Genomic DNA, 21003 nt, shown 5'->3' on the forward strand with positions numbered 1-21003 from the left:
GCGATTTCTATTGGATTCAAGCACAAGGCTTTGATTTTTTGGATTATTCTGCCTACGGTCTACAGCATACATTTTAGGGCCAGGAGCATCTGGGCGTTTAGCATGAGGTTTATTGGCGTCTACCCACACGGTGCAAGGAGTTGGCTGAGGTGTTTATCTCGATTCTTACCCTTATATTGTGCGATTTCAGGCTATTTATATCTAGCAGTCAAATAAAGGGACCAATCCTTAATTAAGCATATTGCCCATCAAATGTTTAAAGCCCATATCGACGGGTATGTATGATGCAAGGAATAAGAGTTCAAGCTTTAGGCTTTAAAGAGGAAAAATTGATAGGGTTAACTACCCAATTACAAAAAATTGGGCCGCCCTTAGGTTAACCAATAAACCAATAATAAAAGAGAATAACCCCGAAAGTTGCAGAAAGTGTATATAATTGATCATGGCTGAGATTATATGAAATTGTATATTCAATATGGTAGAATCAATTTGCACAGGCATTGTAAGAGACAAAAAGCTTCATGGTGGCAAATTCCGGGCATAAGATGGACTTGCTTGAGGGCTTTGTCCATCAATGCCTTTACCCTCGGTTGGTCGAGCCTGCTGGGCCATTTGGTCCGGTTGAAGAGTACGACATAAATGGTGTATCGGCGGTTTCCTCCTCTTCACGCGGCTGTGTTGACAAAGGTTCGGCATTCGCTTTCTGATAAAGTCGCTCCGTGATGGGAACGTCATTGGAATGCGTTTCGTTGAGATAGCGAGCCAGTGTCGACATTGAAGCTGAAGGTGGTTTAAATGTGTTCGATGCACTATAGTCATACAAAACTGTTAATAATGACCAGTAAATCAACGATATAACAGGGCACCGTGTGACAATGCATACCTAGAAAGGGCTGTATCTGCCATATTCAAAGTCCTCGTTGGAGCAAGTGGATTTTTGCTACCGGCGGTAGACCGGTTTGACGGGTTGGAAGCCATAATAGCTAGCTATTATGCACTGAAATGGCAGAAGAGAAGGCTTTGCTGTAGCTTGTGTTTGGCTTTCAATAAGAGTGCATTGCTACTCTATTGAATCAAGCTCCCATCAAGGGCGAACAAGACTTATATAGAGTCCATGGACCTCTAGATGCATAACTGCTCGCTGTCACTGGTACTTTTGTAAGTGGAACTTTTGTTTAGTCTACTTATACCATGCTGTTTTGCAAAATGGCACAACGACCATGTCAAAAGTTCCAGATCTGGCGGCCTTGACTTAACGTGGTTCACCACCGAATGACCGCCACCACCTAATGACCGGCGCTTTGGCCACCCCATCCAAATCGCTGCATATATTAAATATCAACCTATTTCAACACAACGTAAATAACAAATTAAATTAGCTATTAAATAACGATAGTAGGGTTCCAAATTACATATAAATTAGTAAGGTTAAGAAAATAAACGAGTGTTGGGCTTGATAACTCGCCCGGAACGGCTTGCCCGGGGTTGGGATAGGAAGGGTGGTATTGAAGGAATAGGATCGATTGGAGCCACCTTCGTAGGTGAAGTCTTCTTCTTTCCTAATCGGGAAAATGAGATAGGGCTTAAGGCGTTCTTTTCAGCCTTCCTGGCCTTCTTGGCCATCCGTTCCGCTGCTTGTTCACCCGCTTTACGCTTCCGTTCAATCGCAGCCTCTGCGCGCTGCGCTGCAGCCTCTTTACGAGCCTCCTCATGGGCTTCCTTTCGCTGCTGTTGCTCTATCAACCTTTGAGCTCTCTTTTCTGCTGCTTCCTGGGCTTTAACATCCTTCTGAATTGTACGCTGAAGCTTTGATTGTTCAGCCTGCGCTATCTTATCTTGTTTTTCATGCTCTATATTAAGAGCCCGTTGCCTGGCTGCTTCAACTTTAGACGGAGAGAAGAACTGCGCCTGGCCAGCCCGTTCCTTATCAAACAAGCCCATTGCTTTACCTCTCTTCCTTTGCTTCTTCTCCATTTGTATTACTGCATGAAGAGACCTGTTCTCATGGGCTAATATCTCATTCTGGAAGACCAGTCTTTCACTAGCATGAATGACCTTTTGAATATTGATTGAGAGGCGCGATTGCCTGCGGTAAACCTTCTTAATTTGACGGCGGAGGCCTCGAACAGTAGTAGGGGTAGGAGGAGCAACCAGGTCTGGAGGGGTAATTGGTCTTCGTTTGAAATATTTTAATATCTGTTCAGGCATGAAGGGGTAGATACCCGTTGTTTGAAATGCAGCCTTAACGTTCTCAGGTGTTACTGCTTTACACCATGCTGTATAAAAGAGCCTCCAGAAATCTCTCTTCCTCATTGATGAATACCCATAGCTGCAACGGAGAAGGGTATCGATCTCTTGGGAGTATGCCTTAGCCAGTGGCCCAAAAACTCCAACATCTAATGGTTGTAATCGATGAGTTGAATGCGGAGGAAGGATTGCAAGAAGGATACGGTTTTTATCTGCGTAGTCGATAAAGCGCATATTGATATGAGAGGAGTGGCCATCAACAATAAGAAGCCTTCTTCCTCTATCAGCCTTTGCCTTCGTATGCTTATTAAATATCTCCAGCCAGCTAAGCCCGTAGTCATCACTGCTCCAGCCGTTGGGTGAGGCTGCAAAATAGGCTGTTTGCTCATGAGGGTTGAAATCATCAAGCCATGTATCTTGTAGATCTCCTTCTCCCTTATAAATCAGTGTAGGAGGAATCCTTTCACCATCTGCAGAGATGGCAGCAAGAAGAGAAATAAACTCGCGATTTCCATCATGAATAGCACCTATCTGCTTTCGTTTAAGCTGCTCAATAGGGACGATACGTTTGACTGCCTGACCTAGGCCAATAAGGAACCCTTTTTCATCGAAATTATAGGTGTTTTCTGGAGTAATATTATATTTTGAAATCATCAATTCAAGCTAGGAAGAGGTCAGTATTTAAAGATATTGATATCGATTTGATCACTAACATGCTCAAAGTAATGCGCAAAATAAGAGGAGTTATCAGCAACCTTGCGTTTTTGATCGATAGTCTTTAAATAAAGGCTCTTTATCTGGTTATGATATCTCTCGCAGAACCGCGCCACCCAGTTCAACCCAACAGGCTCTTTTGTTATCTCATATACCAAATTCCGGAGTATTTGAGGTGTAGGAGATAGGCCACGTAGAGATAGGCGATTTATATGCTTTAAAAGCTCTTTTTCTTGAGCAGTTGTAAGCTTCTTGTGATGTTGGGATATTGCTTCACTTCTTGAGGTAGTGACTCCTTGAAACCGCCGTGTGAGCGTTTTTCGATCGATTCCGTATCTTTTTGCAGTCTGGGTATAATTAGGGGCTTCTTGGGCCTTTAAATCTGCAATTGCTAAAGCAATTGCAGCTTCATTAACCATATTACGGCTGTTGCGAGTGGTTGTTGTTGATACGCATGAATCTTTGTTGGGGCGGTCATTGGGTGGTAGCGGTCATTCGGTGGTGGCTTACGTTATTAATAGAGCCGAGCATTGCTTATATAAAATGATTGGCCATGAGCAAAAGTCCCAACGCCCCCTGGAACTTTTGTTGGAACTTTTGTTGGAACTTTTGTTGGAACTTTTGTTAGAGAACTTTTGTTCAAGGATTTTCCACGTCAGCCTCACCCAAACCAAAACCAAGGGACATGCGGTTTTTGGTCTGAATACAAAAGTTCCTAATCCCGTATGACATATGGCGCCGTTATGTCTGATTCCTCGTATACTCCGTACTTCTCGACCTCCCTCTCCTCTCCTACCCGTCCATCAGCTTAGTTTCCAATTCGACGCCAACGCACCCACGACGATGCCGGGAAACAGTGACGAAGACGCAAAAGCACACAAGATGTTCCCCATCCATACCGATTCAAATAAACCCCTGAGCCTTCCAGACAAGTTCGGCCACTTTTATTAGTTCGTGCCTCTCAACAACGATATCGGTCTCTCCGTGGCCATGTTTCTCGCGACGGAATACCTTTTCGAAGGGGATGATGAGCTTCCCTGTGGCTCTGGTGATGCCGTTTTCATGAACCACATCAACCGTTTCCATGGTTGATCTGCTTGGCTGGAAAAGACGGGTCGCAGGTCGGGATGGAGAATAGTAGTGTTCCCAGCGCCGTATAGTGAGATGCGGAGTGCTTCGGTTGATGTTTATGGTAATGACAACTTGGGTCCTAGACCCATGCACCTCCAGCCAGTCTTGGGTGTCGATTGCTAGTTTCTGATCCCTCTCCGACAGGCCCGTCTCTATTACGAGTACGGGGCAATTTATATCATCTATCAGGGCATACCCATGGTCGGGGACCTTCTTCCAGGTGCCATTGGAGCTCGTTACTTCGGACTGATTGATAGGAAGCAGTTGGTATTCAAGGCCCATCTAGGTAATTCTGGCTTGGATATGTATCTATAGACAACCCGTCGCCAGTTCATGCGCTACCCTCGCCATGACTTCGAGGATGGTAATCGGATCTTCTTGAAGATTGCACGTTAGATGGGGACCTTTACCGTCGGGATGGGCCTTTTCGAAGCCGCCTAAGAAGGCAGTGGGTACGCAGGTCACTATTAAAAGGGGGCTCTTGGAACTATCTGCACCACAGTCCAAACATAGAGCCTCTACTATCTTCTTTAGCTGGCTCATACTGGTATATTTGACCTGTGGAGTTCCTTCAGGGAGCCCAATCAGTAGCTTTGAAGAGGCAACACATTGCTATGTTGTCCCGCTTGTTCCGCCTGGATGATACATGACGCGCTAGAGAGGATAAAAACACAAATTATGAGTTGTTTAAACGGTGCACTTTAGATGGTGCTGTTAGATGGTATAGCTATAGCTATAGACGCTGTTTGTTGTGGCGTCAACGTTGGCAATTTGCCGTGTCGGTCATGTGATCTAGATTATAAGCGCGCGGCTACTGCGTCTAAACGGGACTCTTCGTCTTAACTCCAGAGCAGCGATAAAACGACCTTTTATCCCAAAACCTCTACAAAAGGGCCACTATGCCACTACACTATCTGTGTCGGCACATTTGGTGTCTCCCTGATTTACATTTTACTTTGGACGACGTGTCCCCCCATCCCACATGTGTAGCTTGAGCATAACCCAAATTTAGCCGGGCAAGGCTGGGTGGTGCGGGACGGACTTGTGTATATAAAGGTGCACCTCCACCTGATGTTCTCGTATAGGCGTAGACACTCTTGCACTCGGTTATTTGAAGCTTATACAAATCCACCTCAGGGAAATCCGTCAGCATGGATATCTTTCCAGAAACATGGGATGCATTCAAGGAGACGATTCGGCAGCTTTATGTCGAGGAGAATCTATCCATTGCTGCTTTGATGCAGGTCATGGAGTCCCAGCACTCTTTCCAAGCAACGTACGAGATTATGTCCTGCCAACCCGTTCCTAGTTTGAAGTCATCCTTATCTGCATGGCCCCATGATTTGCTATGATGCCGTTACTAACAGGGGCATTCAAAGTCGGAAGCAATACCTGAGCAGGATTGTCAGGTGGGGGTTCAACCGGAATATTAAGGCTGAAGTTATGATCCAAATCGCTATCATCAGAGAGAAGAGAAGAAAACTAGAGGGCAAGCCTACCGTGTTTACATACAACGGCCGTGAAGTAGACGAGCGAAAGATTGAACGATTCATCCGAGACAAACTTGGAAATGGTCAACTTGACCGCATAAGTTTCGACCATGGTTAAGAATCCGCCCCTTGTCCTTCAAAAGGCCTTGTATTAACCACTGATACAGTATCCACTCCAGCTGGCGTTACTTATGGACCTCCTGGCGGTATGGTTGACGTTGATGTTGACGGGGACGCGGCCATGTTGATTCCAGAACCAATCGACCACGAACCTCCAGGTATGGCAGAGATGCCTCGCGCAGTCTTATGGGTACTTGGTGCGGCAAGGCCTCTTCGGGACGAAGAATTAGCCATCGCGTGTGCGATCATGGAAGATAAGGACTTGCATGATTATTTGCCTGCTATTCCCCCGTCTTGGACTCTGGGTATATTCCAAACGGACGAGAATAATTTTATTGTACCATCATCAAATGCCGGTGAAGCATTAGCACAGCTTATCCCCACCGCCGACCACGATAACCTGATTCTGGAAACTATCCTTAAAGGCGTGACGCAGGATAAATATCTCGGAGGTATCTTGAAAGGACCAATAATCCGTCATCGATTCAAATCCGAAGCCCCAGCGACCATGCAACGCCAGGCATGGTGGAACTTCCTGCAATATGCAACGCTTTACTGGCCGTCACATCTTTGTCGCATTAGCAATCCATTGGCACCGGATACCGAGGCCGCTTTAAATCAGTTGGTGGGCAGGCCCATATGCTCAACGTGGGTTGAAGCCCTCGCCATATTTACGAGGAAAGACTTTGAGGTCTCACTAAGCCGTATATTGCACATGATTTTGAGTTATTGCAATAGTGATAGACATCATATCCTCAGACCTGATACCATTCTCTCGCTGCGAAACTGGGCGAGGTGTTGCCAGCACGTCCTTCAGGACTGGAAGCGTGTAATATCGAGATGGCCAGGCGAAATCCACTATATCGAGCCTATATTTTTGCCCGCCGACAGCCTGTTCTTGCAAAACCACAGCATCAGTTCCCAATGGGCTCTACCAGCTTGCGGGTCGCTTGAATCAGAAACATCAAATATGTATATTTTTGAAAAAATTCATAGCTATGGCTACCTGTGCGAAATTGACGGCTCGGCCCGTCGTATATATGTTACCTCCCGAAGATCGCCTGGTGGGTTATCGAAATACATAATTTGGAAAATTCTATGTGTCTCACTGGATACGGGCCTACCAATTGCAGAATATACTGGAGAGTCTATCTTTGGGGTTAAGCACCGCACATTGGATACTACAGCTGATGCTCAATTAGCCTTAAGTCCTGATGGGTGCTATTTGGCATATGAAGTACTCATAGCTTGTTCTGGGCGGGAGGGGGATGTACAAGTTTATACATACTACTGGAAGCTACAGTCTACCGTGACTGTAGACGGTGATATCTTCGGCCCGAGAACATTAATTAATGAACTGGAAAAGACTACAAAAGCAATGCGCCATATGGAAACACTTAAATTTGGCCCTGACAACGTCACGCTTCTTCACACCCGTGGGATTTATAACGTGGAGACCCAAGCTCATGTCAAGCCTCAGCATCCAGTGGATCGTTCCCTTGAAATAGAGTCGGCAATTGTTTCACCCGACTGCACTATGACAGTATTAGCTGTGATTTCTGGCGGCAAGCTCCCCCGGAGTCCCAGGACGAGCCGCTCCATTGATCTCTGGACGTACTCAAATTTGCAAACCCCAGGTGGGATAAACAAGGTCCTTAGTGGAACTGAAAATCTATTTGCCGTGAGCAAGTCCAGTCGTTTCTTGGCCTTTACGCAAAAATTACCAGCGGAGAGCAAATTAGCCAAGGATGGTGGATCTAGCAAGCGCCTAACATATGGCTTCTTCGTTCTAGATACTAAATCCGGGTACAAGCACCAACTATTTTCCTACGACAAGGCAGCGTTGTCTCTGACCCCTCCCCGCGCAGAGATGGCGTTCTTTGGAAATTGCGAGACTGAGCCTACTCTATTCGTCCTTATGCGTACTAGCATCGAGGGTGGAAAGGAAGGCCGAACCTGGCGGCGAACGCTGGCGGGCTGGGTGAATATAGGCCTTATCCGCACCAATTGGAAACATTTACCTAAGAAGTTCAATGATGATGATACGGCAGTCATAGGAATTCATCGAGAAGGAATGTTCTCTGCCAAAGTTCAGGGGCAGCACGACTTCTGTCATTGCATAGAGAAGAGTGATTTTTCGGATGAAAGTGAGTTTGCACTATCCTATTGGGAAGGCTCGTCCTACTATTATGTAAATTCAGAGCGCCATGATGGGAAACACTACCAGGTATGTCTACCAAGCCTGTCCCTAGTTTGCACTGTTTCGAACTAACCTTGACGTGGAAGATTGGGGGCAGACTGTGGAAGTTCGGTGATGAGGCTTGCTTGAGTGTGGAATTCAATTTCTCTTCACCTGCAGGGCTAAATTCAATAAAAGATATTTGGATACCTTCGCCTGGAGACTTTATATACTTCACGCCCCTTGGTGGGCTGGGCCGATTCTCGTCGCAGGTCAATACTAATGACAGCGTGGTGGACGCTACTCGCCACATTCAGGAGTACCATCCCACCAACCGAAACATTATTTGTATTTCTAGCGACGGCCGGTATAAGCTGGCAGCATTATTTCAGCCTCAGACAATGATAATCGGCGAAACAAACGCGACTATGTCACTCCGCCTCGAAGTTTTCGGAAATTGGGGGTTAACTAACTGCCTTCGGACATTTCTATTTTGTTGCGAGTGGCTTATTACCGAGGACGAAGATGAAGAAGAATTATTTAGCGATGCATCACGGGCGATCGATGCCGCTTTCCATCCTTACCTGCCGATTCTGGTATGGAAATGTTCATATTTTAATTTCGGATTTTGGCTGTCAGACCTCCAGGCTGGTAGTAGGCCCATATTCATCGACGGCATGTACCCCCGTTCTCATCAGTTCACGCTGCAAGATGAAAATAAAAGACACTAACCTGTATATCAGACGTGCATTCTGAACTCTACAGTTTCTCGTTCTCTAAGTGTTCTCGCTACCTCTTAGTACTATATGATGGTGAAGTCGGCTCAACTACTGATTCAACCACTAAGAATGACATAAAAACGGACGTTCTAGTACTTGATCTCAGAAAAGGATTGAAATACAAATTTTCTTGGCTGGTGTCATCAATACAACATTGGAGGCCTTATGTCTTCTGCCATGATGATCAGGTCTTTGTCATTGAGGTTAATGATAACGGGCAGCTTGTTGCCCTGAAGTTACCCCTATGCGTTGATGGTAAACCCCAACAGCGATACCTCATGGTTTACCCTTTCGGCCCTTACAAGGTTCAATGGAGTGAAATAACCAAAGACAATCGGTTGAGATCACTAATAATAAATCGGTGGGGAAAGGCAAAAGCAGATGGGCGTCAGTTTGTTACCACGAGCTTTGACATCACCACCGGCTGGGAGGAAAATTCTTTCACAATAGATAATACATGTCAGTCCAACGGGCCGATTATTGAAATAGATAAGTCAGCATACCACCTTCGAGTACCGCCACTTAGCAATCCACGATCCGATAAATATATCGAGGTCACGAACCCAAGGCTATACTGGGAATGTAGGGAATGGAATTTGAGGGATGGGGATGAATCTATTCTCTTGGAAAGGCAGTATACTTGGCTCTGATAGGCATCAATGGGGGTTTTCATTTCTTCAAGAAGGGGGTAGAGCTTCCTACATACGAGTTATTTTGGTCAGCCAGAAGGTTTAGATGGCGACAGGAAGGAAGGTTGTGTCTAGAGGGAAGCGAAGGATTTACTCTTAATTTCAATATACTACATATTCTCCTTGTTTCAAGTGTTTATATGTAACATTAACCATGCACCTCTCCCTGGAGTATAATGGCGACTATCATGATACTATCTAGACCTAACTAGCCTTCTTCCCCAGCTATATATGACAATACACCTCCCTATAATACGGCCAAAGGTCAACGGTAGTCCAAATCTAAACCACGTAGCGGGCTGCCACAGCGTGGCTTTCGGTGCTACTATCGCCTTGCCACGATCGTGCACTTTGTTTTCCCCCGCCTTTCCTGTAAAGGCCTGGACAGCCTCTAGTATAATGCTCACCGTCGCCTCCGGTTGGCTTAGAAATGGCGAATGGCTTGTCGGTAGCTCCCTATGCTCCACGCTTCCACCCATCTCCCTCGCCATACCCACCTGCATTCGTTGCACCAGCACTGGAAAACCACGGTCTTCGAGGGTGCCAAGGTACCAGACAGGTACATCCTTCCAACCGGTATAGGTGTATTCACCGCTCTCAAACAATGCTTTAAGGCTTTGGGTAGTGAGCTGAGAAACCCAAAATTCCGCCTCTTCGTCTGGTAAGTCGTGATAAAAGAACTCGCGAGGAGAAGCCACAAGCTCGGCGAAGCCTGTTTCACTATTAATACGCCAAGAAGGAGGAGGATGGCCGAATAATGGATCCATAAATGCGAGGCCTGTCAGGGTAGAGCCAGAGGCTATGAGAATAAGGCCAATAACATGCCCATCTGTTGAGGGCTGGGTTTGGCTTGCTGTGACGGCTCGAGGCGGCTGGGCGAATCCCTTGATGGCACTGTTGCCAACTATTCCGCCATAGGAGTGTGCAAGGACTATAACATCGCGCCCAAGGGTTGTCTCGCTAGATATAGCTCCACGGGCAGCATCGAGATCATCTTTGAAGGTCGCGGCTGGGTTTCCCTCCGTCGAAGGGAGTGTTACCAAGACACATTTCAACTTATGCTGGTCTTGGAGGAGTTTGGTGACTTTGTTATAGCATGTAGGTTGATGCCAGGAGCCAGGTATGAAAACTAGCGTTGGTAGATTGGACATCTCAGAGCATACCACAGATACTGTTGAAAATGGGTATCTGGTGGTTACACTTCTTGAATAAGTGCAGAATAGGGTCAGGGTATTTGCAGTGATATCCAATGACAGGAGAAGGCGGGACTAATGGCTACTGGGTCCCATATATAACTTCAGGGAGATCCAGGACGTAGGAGAAGGGGCTGAGATGAAGGTGAAGATAAAGGTGAAGATGAAGGTGAAGATGGAGATAGAAAAGAGCAAGGTCCGAGCCGGATGACTAATCAGCTATATGCATGCACAATTGGAACTACATGCTGCCCTGGACATAGGATATCCTAGGATGTATAGATTTACGTCAGACGGCTGCCTGCCCGCGTAAACGGGGTTTCTTTATTTGAATACTCTCCTTTCCTTCGATCACTAAACCATCTGTCCATATACGCAGTGGGAATCTACATTTGGCTATGAGGATTGCAACGTTTCAATTGCGCCCTCGACTTGGCGATGTCGAGGGTAATATCCGGAGAGCTGATGTATTAATTGGGAAGTTGGAGCGGATGCTTCAAGGCAATGATAAAAGCAAAGGCCTCGATTTACTAGTCTTGCCTGAGATGGCGTTTAGTGGTGAGCTCTCGGAGTTTATCGTGAATCTAGGGACATGTCGAATGACTATTAATGCTCCTTCATAGGCTATAATTTCCCGTCCTTGAAGGCTGTACGACCATATCTTGAGCCCTCAGAGGCTGGTCCCTCGGCTCGGTGGGCGCGTTCGGTTGCGCAGAAACTAGGCTCCGTTGTAGCGGTGGGCTATCCTGAGATCTGCCCTTCTATACAGGGGAAATCACCCTTGCAAGGAAACACGGAAGGGAATGGGGCCCAGTCAGAAGATGAGCATCGATTCAACTCGTTGATTGTTGTCAAAGAGTCTGGAGAAACGTTGGTGAACTATAGGAAGCACCATCTTTATTACACTGATGACCCGTGGGCCCATGAAGGCGAATCCCACGAGAGCGGATTCTTCTCAATGCCCCTAGCTACTGCTGCCTTGCCGCAAAAGATATCCAGGGACAGCAATGGCAGTGTCCCTGATATGCCCTCCTTCCCAAGGAACGAAATACCTACCACGGTGGGGATATGCATGGACATCAACCCGTACAAGTTTATTGCCCCCTATAGCGCCTGTGAATTTGCAACACACGCGCGTTCCAGCGGGGCAAAGCTAGTTATTGTGTCTATGGCGTGGCTGACGCTGTTGGACTCCGAGGACCTAGCTACGATGAAGGACAAACCGGATATGGACACCTTTCAGTACTGGATTACCCGATTTGCACCACTTTTCCTACCCGATGAGGAAGCTGTGGAGGTGGACGATGAAGATGGCCATGGAGAAAAGGCCAAGCCGCAGGTTATCATCGTGTTTGCCAACCGAGCTGGGGAAGAAGAGGGCCTAGAAGGGAAGGATACTGCAAGGTATGCTGGCTCGAGCAGCGTGGTCGGCATACGACGTCGCCCGCGAAAAGTGGGGGAGGAAGCGGAAGCAGGTGATGAGGGCGTGGATAAAGTTGAAATACTTATATGGGATATACTGGGGGCTGCAGAAGAGGGCATCTGTTTCGTCGATACCGACTCGACACCAAGGATGGTTGGAGCGGTACAGATATGAGGCATAGACGTGATGGTGTCGGTGTATAACTATGCTTGCCAAACACCGTACCATCGCCATCACACTGTAGATACAGCCCACTAGAGACATGTTAATGTGCCGGGCGAGGAGGCTGATGAGACGGTGACCTCGACTCCAGCTTCGACCTTCGTCTATTTTATATCACCTGAGCCCATGTGAGCCCATGTGACTGAAGCGTGATCTTCCCGATTAGGGCACACCTCCCACGTAAAAACAAGTTCCTTTTCTTCTCTTTGACCTCATCAAACCCCCATCTTCCTGTCCATGCATGTTAATGCATATATTTGGTGAGACGTGGAGGGGAAAAAGAAAAGGCGATGGCCAGTCAGACGAGATAGACGCAACAGCTGGCGGGTCCTGGCATGGAATCGGGCTGTGGGGTGTATGTGTGAGGTGAGATGGTGGTAAGTGGCCTCTGTTTATACTTGTCACCGTGTTGCATCTATATTAACGACAGGTCAAAAAAGCAACTTAGCTAGCCGGCGCCAGCTCTTACTACATGTATTGAGAGACCGGTGGAAGGCCCTGGCAAGGCTGGAGTCGAGACTAGGTCTGTGGAACGGTGAAGGGGAGAACACGCCTATTTGACTGGCCAAAGGAACCGTTCGCCAAATTGTTTGGTTTGACTTCTGTGTGCTCGCGGCATGGGCGTTCTATCGCGATGCTCACCCTGCTGTGAGCGACGGATGAAAAAAAGCAAACATCGGACGGGTAAGGATGACTGTGAACTCGCGCTACCAACCATAGCAGTGGGTACCCTGTCGTGAGCAGGTGATCTGGGTGCAGGGAGTCGAGAACTCGTCTCACCCTCAGTGCTTTGATGAAGGGGGAGGGGATTTCCATACGCGGCCATATAGCCCCCTTGGAGACCTGAGTTTCTGCTTCGACCGGATCGGAGTCACCTGGATCTCCAGACGGCAAGATAGGATATATTCCGTATACTCCGTACCCATGCAGAAAAAGGCAATGATCCATGGGAAGATCCCGGGGGATCGATAGCCTTTCGATGCTAGGAAGGAGAGAGAGCAGCACATGAAGGGACGTTCCAAGCCTATTATCAGCTTGGATCATCCAGCCAGCAGCAAACAACGGCAACATCAAGGCCAACATAACACTAACAGCCGAGATATGACTGTATACTGTCGAAAGCAACATAGAACATCCTCTGGTGGCACTATCTCGAGACGAATCAAGGTTTCTGCGGCGGAGGACCATGCGCCCGGTGGCTCCTCCGCCCTTCGACGCACCAGGGCGTCCGTCTCCGCCGGCAGAGGCCCATGGTCCCTTCACTGAAGCCTGCGTCCTCCGTCCGGGAGCATCCAGCGCCATCTCCCGTGCACACCACCAGGAAGGCGATGCCCAGCGAGTGCATCCAATGGGAAGCAAGAACAGCCCCGTGGAGCCTGATTCGTCAGCAGCAGCAAGACACGGGACCTGGGCACATGACCGGGATAGATCGATGAGTTGACTATCTCTATCACTATCACTTCGAGTATAGAGCATAGAGCATACAGACATACTGACCAGACAGACACAGACGATATACAGACAGATACTGACAGACAGGCGATATGCAGACAGACGGACACAGACGTCGAAAACAGACAACTACATTACAGAGATATATCCAGGATAAGAGAAGGAACATCGTTATAGTGAATAAGTATATGGTGTATGGTGTATGGGATGGACTGCGCAAGTGGCGGTGCGGCGTGCCGTAGAGCCTTGCCACGTGAGTTTCTCCCTCGCTCTTCCTCCTCCTCCCTATATCTGCCAGCTTTATTCTGCATCACCCTCCTGGCCAGAAACCCGCTGGCATCTCGTGTGGGCAATCGCTGCGTCTGCTCAGATCTCTCGCTGCAACTACCCGAGCATTCCTCTCTCCGTTCTTCTCTGGCCTTCCCTGCTGCAATCGCCCAAGGCGCGATCTATATCGCAGACTCTCGAACAGGTGACTTCTCGTCACCTGATAGATCATCAAGGTATGCAAGGCCATTTCATCATCTCCGTCGAGCTCCCATCTCGCGCTGCATCGCGAACCCATCTTCCAGCAGATATCTCTGCTCCTCGTCCCTCTCTGTCCTCTCATCGGTGGCCGTCGTCGCCTGTCGCGTCGCCCTCGGCCAAAAACATCGTCTCAACCCCGCCCCTCTAGCATCTTGTACTGTCTTGTTATTCCATCCATTCCTGGCGCGTCTCATCGCGATAACACCTCCTGGCGAGCTCTCTCCTGACTCTACCGTCGTGTTATTGATGAAAATTCTCTTTCCCCTTGCTTTTCACTCCAATTTGTGGCCGTCAAGTTTGTTTTTTCAATCGCGGGTTTGCTGTTGAGATAAAAAAAACATGCGACGCGACTTGTTTTCCTTGAGACGAGCAAGCCAGGCCTCTCGCAGAGCAATATTACGTCCACTCTTCTCCGCTCTTGCTGATGCGGACTGCACTCGTGGCTGGAGTATGCGCTAACATGGATCTAACGCGATCAGAATCTTCATCACACCCAAAATCGTCTGTGACAAAGAATGTCAGAGCCCTCTATGAACGCTATGGATCACGGCTCAAACGACCCCAACGCACCTAATCACAAACGCAAACGCGAAGCTATGGATTCCGGCGACGTTCAACGTCTTCGCTCTGCCCACGGGCCTAACAATGGTTCGGCGACCGGCTCGCCCTTCGACGTCAACCTTCAGGCTACTGAAAACTACGGCTATGATGCCCACGGTATGCCCAACAACGCCACCGACCTGAGCCACATCGACCAGCAGCTCTTGCAGGCCGTGGGTAATCAGAACGGTGTCTCAGATGAGAATGCCATGACTGCAAAGGCCGCTCTCGCTGCCCATCAGCCCGAGTCCAAGTACCCCCCTCCTGAGCCATCCTTCGATGGCAACGGGCTTGGAAACAACCTCAACTTCGGTCAAGATGTCGGCCAGGTTTCCATGGGAGGCGTTCAGGGCCATACCTCTACTGCTGCCGCCGTGTACGCCGCACGCGAGGCCCAGGCACAGGCTGCTCAGCAGATCAGCCCGAAGCCGACTGTCGGGTCTGTTGAATGGCACCAGGTGCGAAAGAACAACCACAAAGAAGGTAGGCTCTCGAGACATGGATTCTATTCCCTATAGCACAAAGTCTAACATACATCTAGTCGAACGTCGTCGTCGTGAGACCATCAATGAAGGCATCAACGAAATCGCCAAGATGGTGCCAGGCTGCGAGAAAGCCAAGGGCTCTATTCTCCAGCGCGCCATCCAATACATTGCCAAGCTGCAAGAAGACTCCAAAGAGATGGCTGCCCGCTTCGACACTACCAACATGACCACTAACCAGGCCATCACCGAGATCAGCACACAGAACGCCAAGCTCAAAAATGAGATCAACGTCCGTAGCGACATTGCTGCCAAATGGATCCAGCGCTGCCGTGACGCGGGGCTCAATTTTGACGACTATGATGATGAAAAGAGCCTGGGCAAGGTTCCAGTCGACGAGTCCCATAATATTTAACCGCTGCTACGACGTTATGATATCATCACATACTGTTTTTCATCCCCAGTTCGCGCGAACCATGTTCCTTCACCAACAGTCCTGTCTTATTCCTGGTCTCCACGATGGTTTCTTCTTCTTCTTTTTTTCATCTTAGGGAGCCGAAGCAACAAGTATCAGACACCCGGACTCCTAACGGCCTTATTCTCGTATTTCAACGTCCAATCGGTGCGTGGGTGACTTGTGAGACCAGGCTGACATGAAGCATGGCACACGGGCTCGCCTTTTGGCTCCTTTTTTTGCTTTTGTCCCGCTCTCCTTCATGGCGTACATGGCTCGTTGCTTTATTTTCTTTCCTCTGATTTTCTGTCTCTGCGCCCACACCAGGGCCAGCTCACATTCCAAAATGGGCGGATGCCTCACTTGTCTGCCAGCCTGCATGCTTTATTAACGTGCTCACTCTTTCTATCCCAGGGTTCAAGGGAAACGTTCTGCAACCATGGAGCATAACGGAGCACACCGGAGCAGGTGATGGTTGCCAGGGATTTGTCCATATTTTTCTCGTCTTTTCTCTCCTTTATCATTTTGTGCCCACTGATGGTTTTCTATGGAGGCGTCACCGGTCTGGACCGATTGGGGGGAAGACACTCAGTCATAATAATTGTTTTGCCTTAGGGGAGTGGCTTTGAGAACTAAAATCGAATATATTACTGTCGCCTTGAGTATAATCCTAGTGCTGTCTATCAAGTATGAGCCTGCTTAGTGCATGATCTACGGCTGTGCTTTCCCCCGGGAACATCATCGATATACAGGGACGCTTCATCTTGATTTGTTACCGCTGTATGCGAGTATATCTGCTTATTTATTCTCCGTAAAATCACTGCGAGTTTCTCTTGAACTACGCCTGCTTACCTAAGGGCCATGCATGCTTCTGTTGGACAAAACTACTCGCATCCAGATGTCAACGGCGAACAAACAGCTGTTATTCGTGGAGACGAGATGCGGACCAGATGTATCGGAAATAGAATAATATAACCCCAATATATTTATTGGCGATACATCAGCCTGGTTGCTGCTGCCTTCTATTCAGCCCCCATCACCCTCAGCCCCGCGCGCGCCGGTCCACCGAGCATCAGGCACATCGACTGATATTTGGGTAAATAGTTAACGCCGTCGATCAACTGCCGCTGGAAAAGCATATAAAGCCACCCTCTGCTCGCACAGGCAGACTCCTGTTGCGCTGTCATTTCTATACATTAACATGTCGGACAGAGTAGCTCCGAATCTTATACCTCCTCGTACAAGCTCAACAGGTGTCACAGCTGGAACGTCCATTCCCACCGTTAAGCCAGTGCCGGAAGAGCAGTGGCTAGCCTCATCTTCCAAGAAGCCTTGTGCGGGACCATCTGGATATCGAACTGAGAAACTGCCTTCTGTGCCGTGGGAGAAGTCTACCGAAGCCATGTGGACGGACGAGAAAGAGAACCTGGTGCTGGGACCGTACAATTACATGGTCAACCAGCCTGGTAAGGATATTCGAGGACAGTTGATCGCCGCGTATAATCGATGGCTTCAGGTCCCGGAAGAAAGCCTTGCTATCGTTACGAAGGTCGTGGTGATGCTTCATACTGCGTCGTTGCTGTAAGTCGTCTTGCCCTCAGCTGAAGAGTAACGTGTACTAACCTCATGCTAGGGTCGATGATGTTGAGGACTCGTCGCATCTTCGCAGAGGAGTTCCGGTGGCGCATAGTATCTTTGGCGTCCCGCAGACGATCAACTCTGCGAATTATGCATATTTCCTGGCTCTGGAAGAGATTCAGAAACTAAACAACCCCGACGCTATTAATATCTTCATCAAAGAACTCATGAACTTGCACCGAGGCCAGGGTATGGACTTGTACTGGAGAGATACCCTGGCCTGTCCTACTGAAGAAGACTACCTGGAAATGGTCGGTAACAAGACTGGCGGTCTATTTAGGCTGGCGATCAAGCTTATGCAGGCTGAAAGCAGTGTCCCCATGTATGTTGCCACCTCATTCGCTTCCAGTGTCGCTAAATCATAAGCTAACGATACAACAGCGACTGTGTCCCGCTTGTCGACATAATGGGCTTGATGTTCCAAGTCTGCGATGACTATCTCAACCTCTCCAACCCAACTTATAGCAAAAACAAGGGCCTATGCGAAGACTTGACGGAAGGGAAATTCTCCTTCCCGGTTATCCACAGCATTCGAGCTCAGCCTGATAACCGCCAGCTTATCAACATACTGAAACAAAAGACTAACGACAACGAGGTCAAGCAATATGCCGTAAAGTACATGGAGAGCACCGGCAGTTTTGCATACACCAGGAAAGTAGCTGTCGAACTACGGGACAAAGCCTTTACCCAGATCGACGAGCTCGAACGCACCTTTGCCCAAATCCCTAGAGAGGGGGGTGCAGAAGGAGAGATGGGAAGCGGCAGTTTGGTGCGCACGATTCTAAATCGTATCATCGACCCTGTTTTGACGGACTATGGAGACAGCTGAAGGGATTTGAAGTCTCGCCCCGTCGGCCAGTCTTAACCTGACCTGGCAGTTATCTACCCCTTTTTTGCTTTAATTTTCGGTATCTCTATCTCAAGCGACTAATTCGGGTATCTGTCTGCTTTGCTTTGATTTCAGCGGGAGTTGCCGTGTGATTGAGTATTAATAACGAAAATGAATGAAATACATGTGCCCATGATTTTAAATATCGAGGGGGTTATATCCGATGGCGGCTAGATCTGAAATCAAACAGTCTTGCAAGCTATATATATAGTAGTAGATCTAACGACATAATCAACGCAACCCGTAATGTTCAAGTCGATGATAGACAAACAGGGACCATACCAATCCAATCATCAATCGCGGGTATCGTTAAAAAGCATCTCCAACAAAAGCACCAAAAATAATCATATATCTAGTTTATATATCCAACTATCATAACCAAAATCTGACCAACAACCCTTTACATGACGATACAGCAAGCTTTCTCCAGTTTCTTGAAAACGATGGGTAAGAGCTTCTGAGCGATCTTCTCAGCAGGAGACTCCTGTTGGTGGCCTTGTTGGTGTCCTTGTTGATGGTGCGGTTGACCATGCTGTGGCTGGCCATGATGGGGCTGGTTGTGGTGTGGTTGGCCATGGCCCTGAGGAGGGTGTTCCTGATGGGGCGGCATGTTGGCAGGGCCCCCGGTGAGATTGACATATATCCTTCCAGCATTATCCTCGGTGGTATATTGAAGGCCAAGGTCACGACAGACTTGTTCGACACGGGGTTTTATTTTCTGGACGTGGTTGACCGAATGGTTTCCTTTTCCGACGATCCTAAAGTCGTTCTGTGTCAGTCTATTTGCGAGTAAATTGATGCGTGGATTGTAACATACACATGAAGGTGATCCTGTCCATGTTGTCTCGCATACTTGATGCGTTCTTCCAAGATATCTTCGGCCTCCTCGACGAATTGGCCGTGTAAATCGATGGTATCCGCAGCAACACGGCCCTCGGCGTTGTTCTCTCTGAATATAAACTCCGAGGCCTGCTTGTTGAATTGGTCCATCTTCCGGCCATGTTCTTTGCCTTCCTCGGACAGTTCCTTGGCCCGCTGGCCATCGCCGTTCTCGTAGGCTTGACGGGACTATTATAAGCAAGACGGGCTGTCAGACAATCTTCCTTTAACATCAATAGGGTGAGATTCGGGCTTAACATACTCTGTCGAAGCATGAGCCACGCAGCCCAGCTTCATGCCGGGCTAATCCTCGTAGTCGATCATACTCCGTCTCCGCATCTGAGTGCTGTTCATGGTTGAACGCTTCATCGCTCAGCCGTTAGCCGTTGCTTCTGGACGGCGCTTCACCGGCGCGCCTATTCAGATGACGGGTAAAACTCACCACGGGCGCCAAGAAAGGAGGCAGACATAGCTGTGAGAGGGTTTATATAAAGAGAGACGGTGTATATGGACTTGCGATCCTGATCGACGAAGGCTGCGTAGGCTTGAAAGCGCAGTCTTCTCTTGTCGCGGTTGGAGGTCGAGTCGGCGCTTGTCGCAGTTCTCCTCAACCCGATCGATCGCGCGCAAACTTAAAAATAAATCTACTTGGATGAACCATGGATATCAAAGATTTAGACAAAAAGGCAACCGAACTTCGGTTATTTGGGAAACGTTTGATCATATTTTGATATATGAATATTTCAAATAAAGAAAAATACTGAATGACTGTCTATTTAAGGAATGTCAAGGCCTGATCGTATATTCTAACCCTAGAGGCTGGCTGTGATGGAACTATGCATTCATTAGCACATTTCTCATATCTCCTAGATAGAGTAAGTGACAGTAATGTGATAATAGGGATAAATTCGGGGATTCAGGAACGTCACTACACGGCCGTGATAGAATCCACGTCGATTCCATTTATTGGCAGAAGCACCCATCGACTGGCTGGGAATCCTGGGACTTCACAATCTCTGGCGAGATGATATAAAGATAGACGTATTCGAAAGCTGGCTCCTGTTCAACCTGAGTCCTTTGATATCAGAAAACAAAAATTCCCTATCCGTGCCTACTCTCTCGATCATCTGGACAGCCCCTAGTTCGTTAAAGCGTCCACATATTTCTATTCAACACCTAACAATCGTCATCGCAAAGCCGTCAAAGAGTCCTGCACCACCTGCCATACTTGTCCGGCATAGTAGCAAAAAACCACGACGCAACGGTACTAGTATATCAAGGCCTTTGAAATGGCATTTGGAGCCCAGTTTGTTAACCCATTTGGCCGAGCCGGCTCTCGCGGAGCTCGTGCGGCGGTGACAAACCGGACACAGCAGAGCGAGGAGGGACGGAGCTGGGACGGTGGGATGATGGATATGACTTGTCTTGGAACCTTCGAATGTGCTTCCGTATGTGCTGTTGCTGTCCTCGTCGTTGTGTCCGGCGTTGTCGTGGGGGCGCTGGCGTTGAGCGGGAAGCTAGGTTGATGGACGTATCTGCTTGCTAAGTTGGCTAGAATATACAAACCTGATATCTGCTTGTCCGTATATAGGAGTCTGATATCTTGCTTGTAGATGGAATGTAATTTGGGATATTGTTTGCTCTGGTGGTTGCCCCTCTGAGAGGAAGGTCATCTGTATCAACCGTTAGCAAACAATAAGAAACAGGTTTCCTTGGGAAACACCAAGCCACGCGCTGCTAAGCCCTCCGAGACTCCATCCTGCTAACTTGCGTCATGTTTCTTTTGCTTGTTGCTCCTTGTTTCTTTTCTTTTCTTTTGTTTCCTTTAAAAATAAAGAAGCGAGTAAGAGCTTGGCGTAGTCTTGGCATGAAGGATCATGTGGCCTGATCTTAT

At 48.2% G+C, this 21003-nt stretch overlaps 7 protein-coding genes across 7 annotated transcripts; 4 read left to right on the forward strand and 3 right to left on the reverse strand.

The window, feature by feature from the left end:
• Window positions 1–3864: 3864 nt before the first annotated feature.
• Window positions 3865–4374, reverse strand: GIQ15_05271 (uncharacterized protein; the record flags this gene model as incomplete). The annotated part of the gene is made up of 1 exon (XM_033552688.1): window positions 3865–4374. The coding sequence occupies one exon, from the start codon at window positions 4372–4374 to the stop codon at window positions 3865–3867; it is 510 nt and encodes a 169-aa protein (XP_033406418.1).
• An 869-nt stretch (window positions 4375–5243) lies between these two features.
• Window positions 5244–8612, forward strand: GIQ15_05272 (uncharacterized protein; the record flags this gene model as incomplete). The annotated part of the gene is made up of 7 exons (XM_033552689.1): window positions 5244–5368; window positions 5460–5683; window positions 5750–6327; window positions 7006–7849; window positions 7904–7929; window positions 7989–8477; window positions 8529–8612. 7 exons carry the CDS (start codon window positions 5244–5246, stop codon window positions 8610–8612), a joined length of 2370 nt encoding a protein of 789 aa, XP_033406419.1.
• Window positions 8613–9543: 931 nt separating this feature from the next.
• GIQ15_05273 (uncharacterized protein) lies at window positions 9544–10500 on the reverse strand (the record flags this gene model as incomplete). The annotated part of the gene is made up of 1 exon (XM_033552690.1): window positions 9544–10500. The coding sequence occupies one exon, from the start codon at window positions 10498–10500 to the stop codon at window positions 9544–9546; it is 957 nt and encodes a 318-aa protein (XP_033406420.1).
• A 440-nt stretch (window positions 10501–10940) lies between these two features.
• Window positions 10941–12139, forward strand: GIQ15_05274 (N-terminal amidase; the record flags this gene model as incomplete). Its single annotated transcript, XM_033552691.1, has 2 exons — window positions 10941–11100; window positions 11166–12139. 2 exons carry the CDS (start codon window positions 10941–10943, stop codon window positions 12137–12139), a joined length of 1134 nt encoding a protein of 377 aa, XP_033406421.1.
• Window positions 12140–14682: 2543 nt separating this feature from the next.
• On the forward strand, window positions 14683–15664 carry GIQ15_05275 (PENR2 protein; the record flags this gene model as incomplete). Its single annotated transcript, XM_033552692.1, has 2 exons — window positions 14683–15250; window positions 15309–15664. The coding sequence occupies 2 exons, from the start codon at window positions 14683–14685 to the stop codon at window positions 15662–15664; spliced, it is 924 nt and encodes a 307-aa protein (XP_033406422.1).
• A 1240-nt stretch (window positions 15665–16904) lies between these two features.
• Window positions 16905–18170, forward strand: GIQ15_05276 (geranylgeranyl pyrophosphate synthetase; the record flags this gene model as incomplete). Its single annotated transcript, XM_033552693.1, has 3 exons — window positions 16905–17284; window positions 17337–17663; window positions 17723–18170. 3 exons carry the CDS (start codon window positions 16905–16907, stop codon window positions 18168–18170), a joined length of 1155 nt encoding a protein of 384 aa, XP_033406423.1.
• A 460-nt stretch (window positions 18171–18630) lies between these two features.
• On the reverse strand, window positions 18631–19579 carry GIQ15_05277 (smr domain-containing protein; the record flags this gene model as incomplete). Its single annotated transcript, XM_033552694.1, has 4 exons — window positions 18631–18988; window positions 19048–19298; window positions 19372–19472; window positions 19552–19579. The coding sequence occupies 4 exons, from the start codon at window positions 19577–19579 to the stop codon at window positions 18631–18633; spliced, it is 738 nt and encodes a 245-aa protein (XP_033406424.1).
• Between the last annotated feature and the right edge of the window lie 1424 nt (window positions 19580–21003).

The sequence above is a fragment of the Arthroderma uncinatum genome (genome assembly GCF_011692745.1).
Source record: "Arthroderma uncinatum strain CBS 119779 chromosome Unknown scaffold3, whole genome shotgun sequence".
Taxonomy (NCBI): domain Eukaryota; kingdom Fungi; phylum Ascomycota; class Eurotiomycetes; order Onygenales; family Arthrodermataceae; genus Arthroderma; species Arthroderma uncinatum.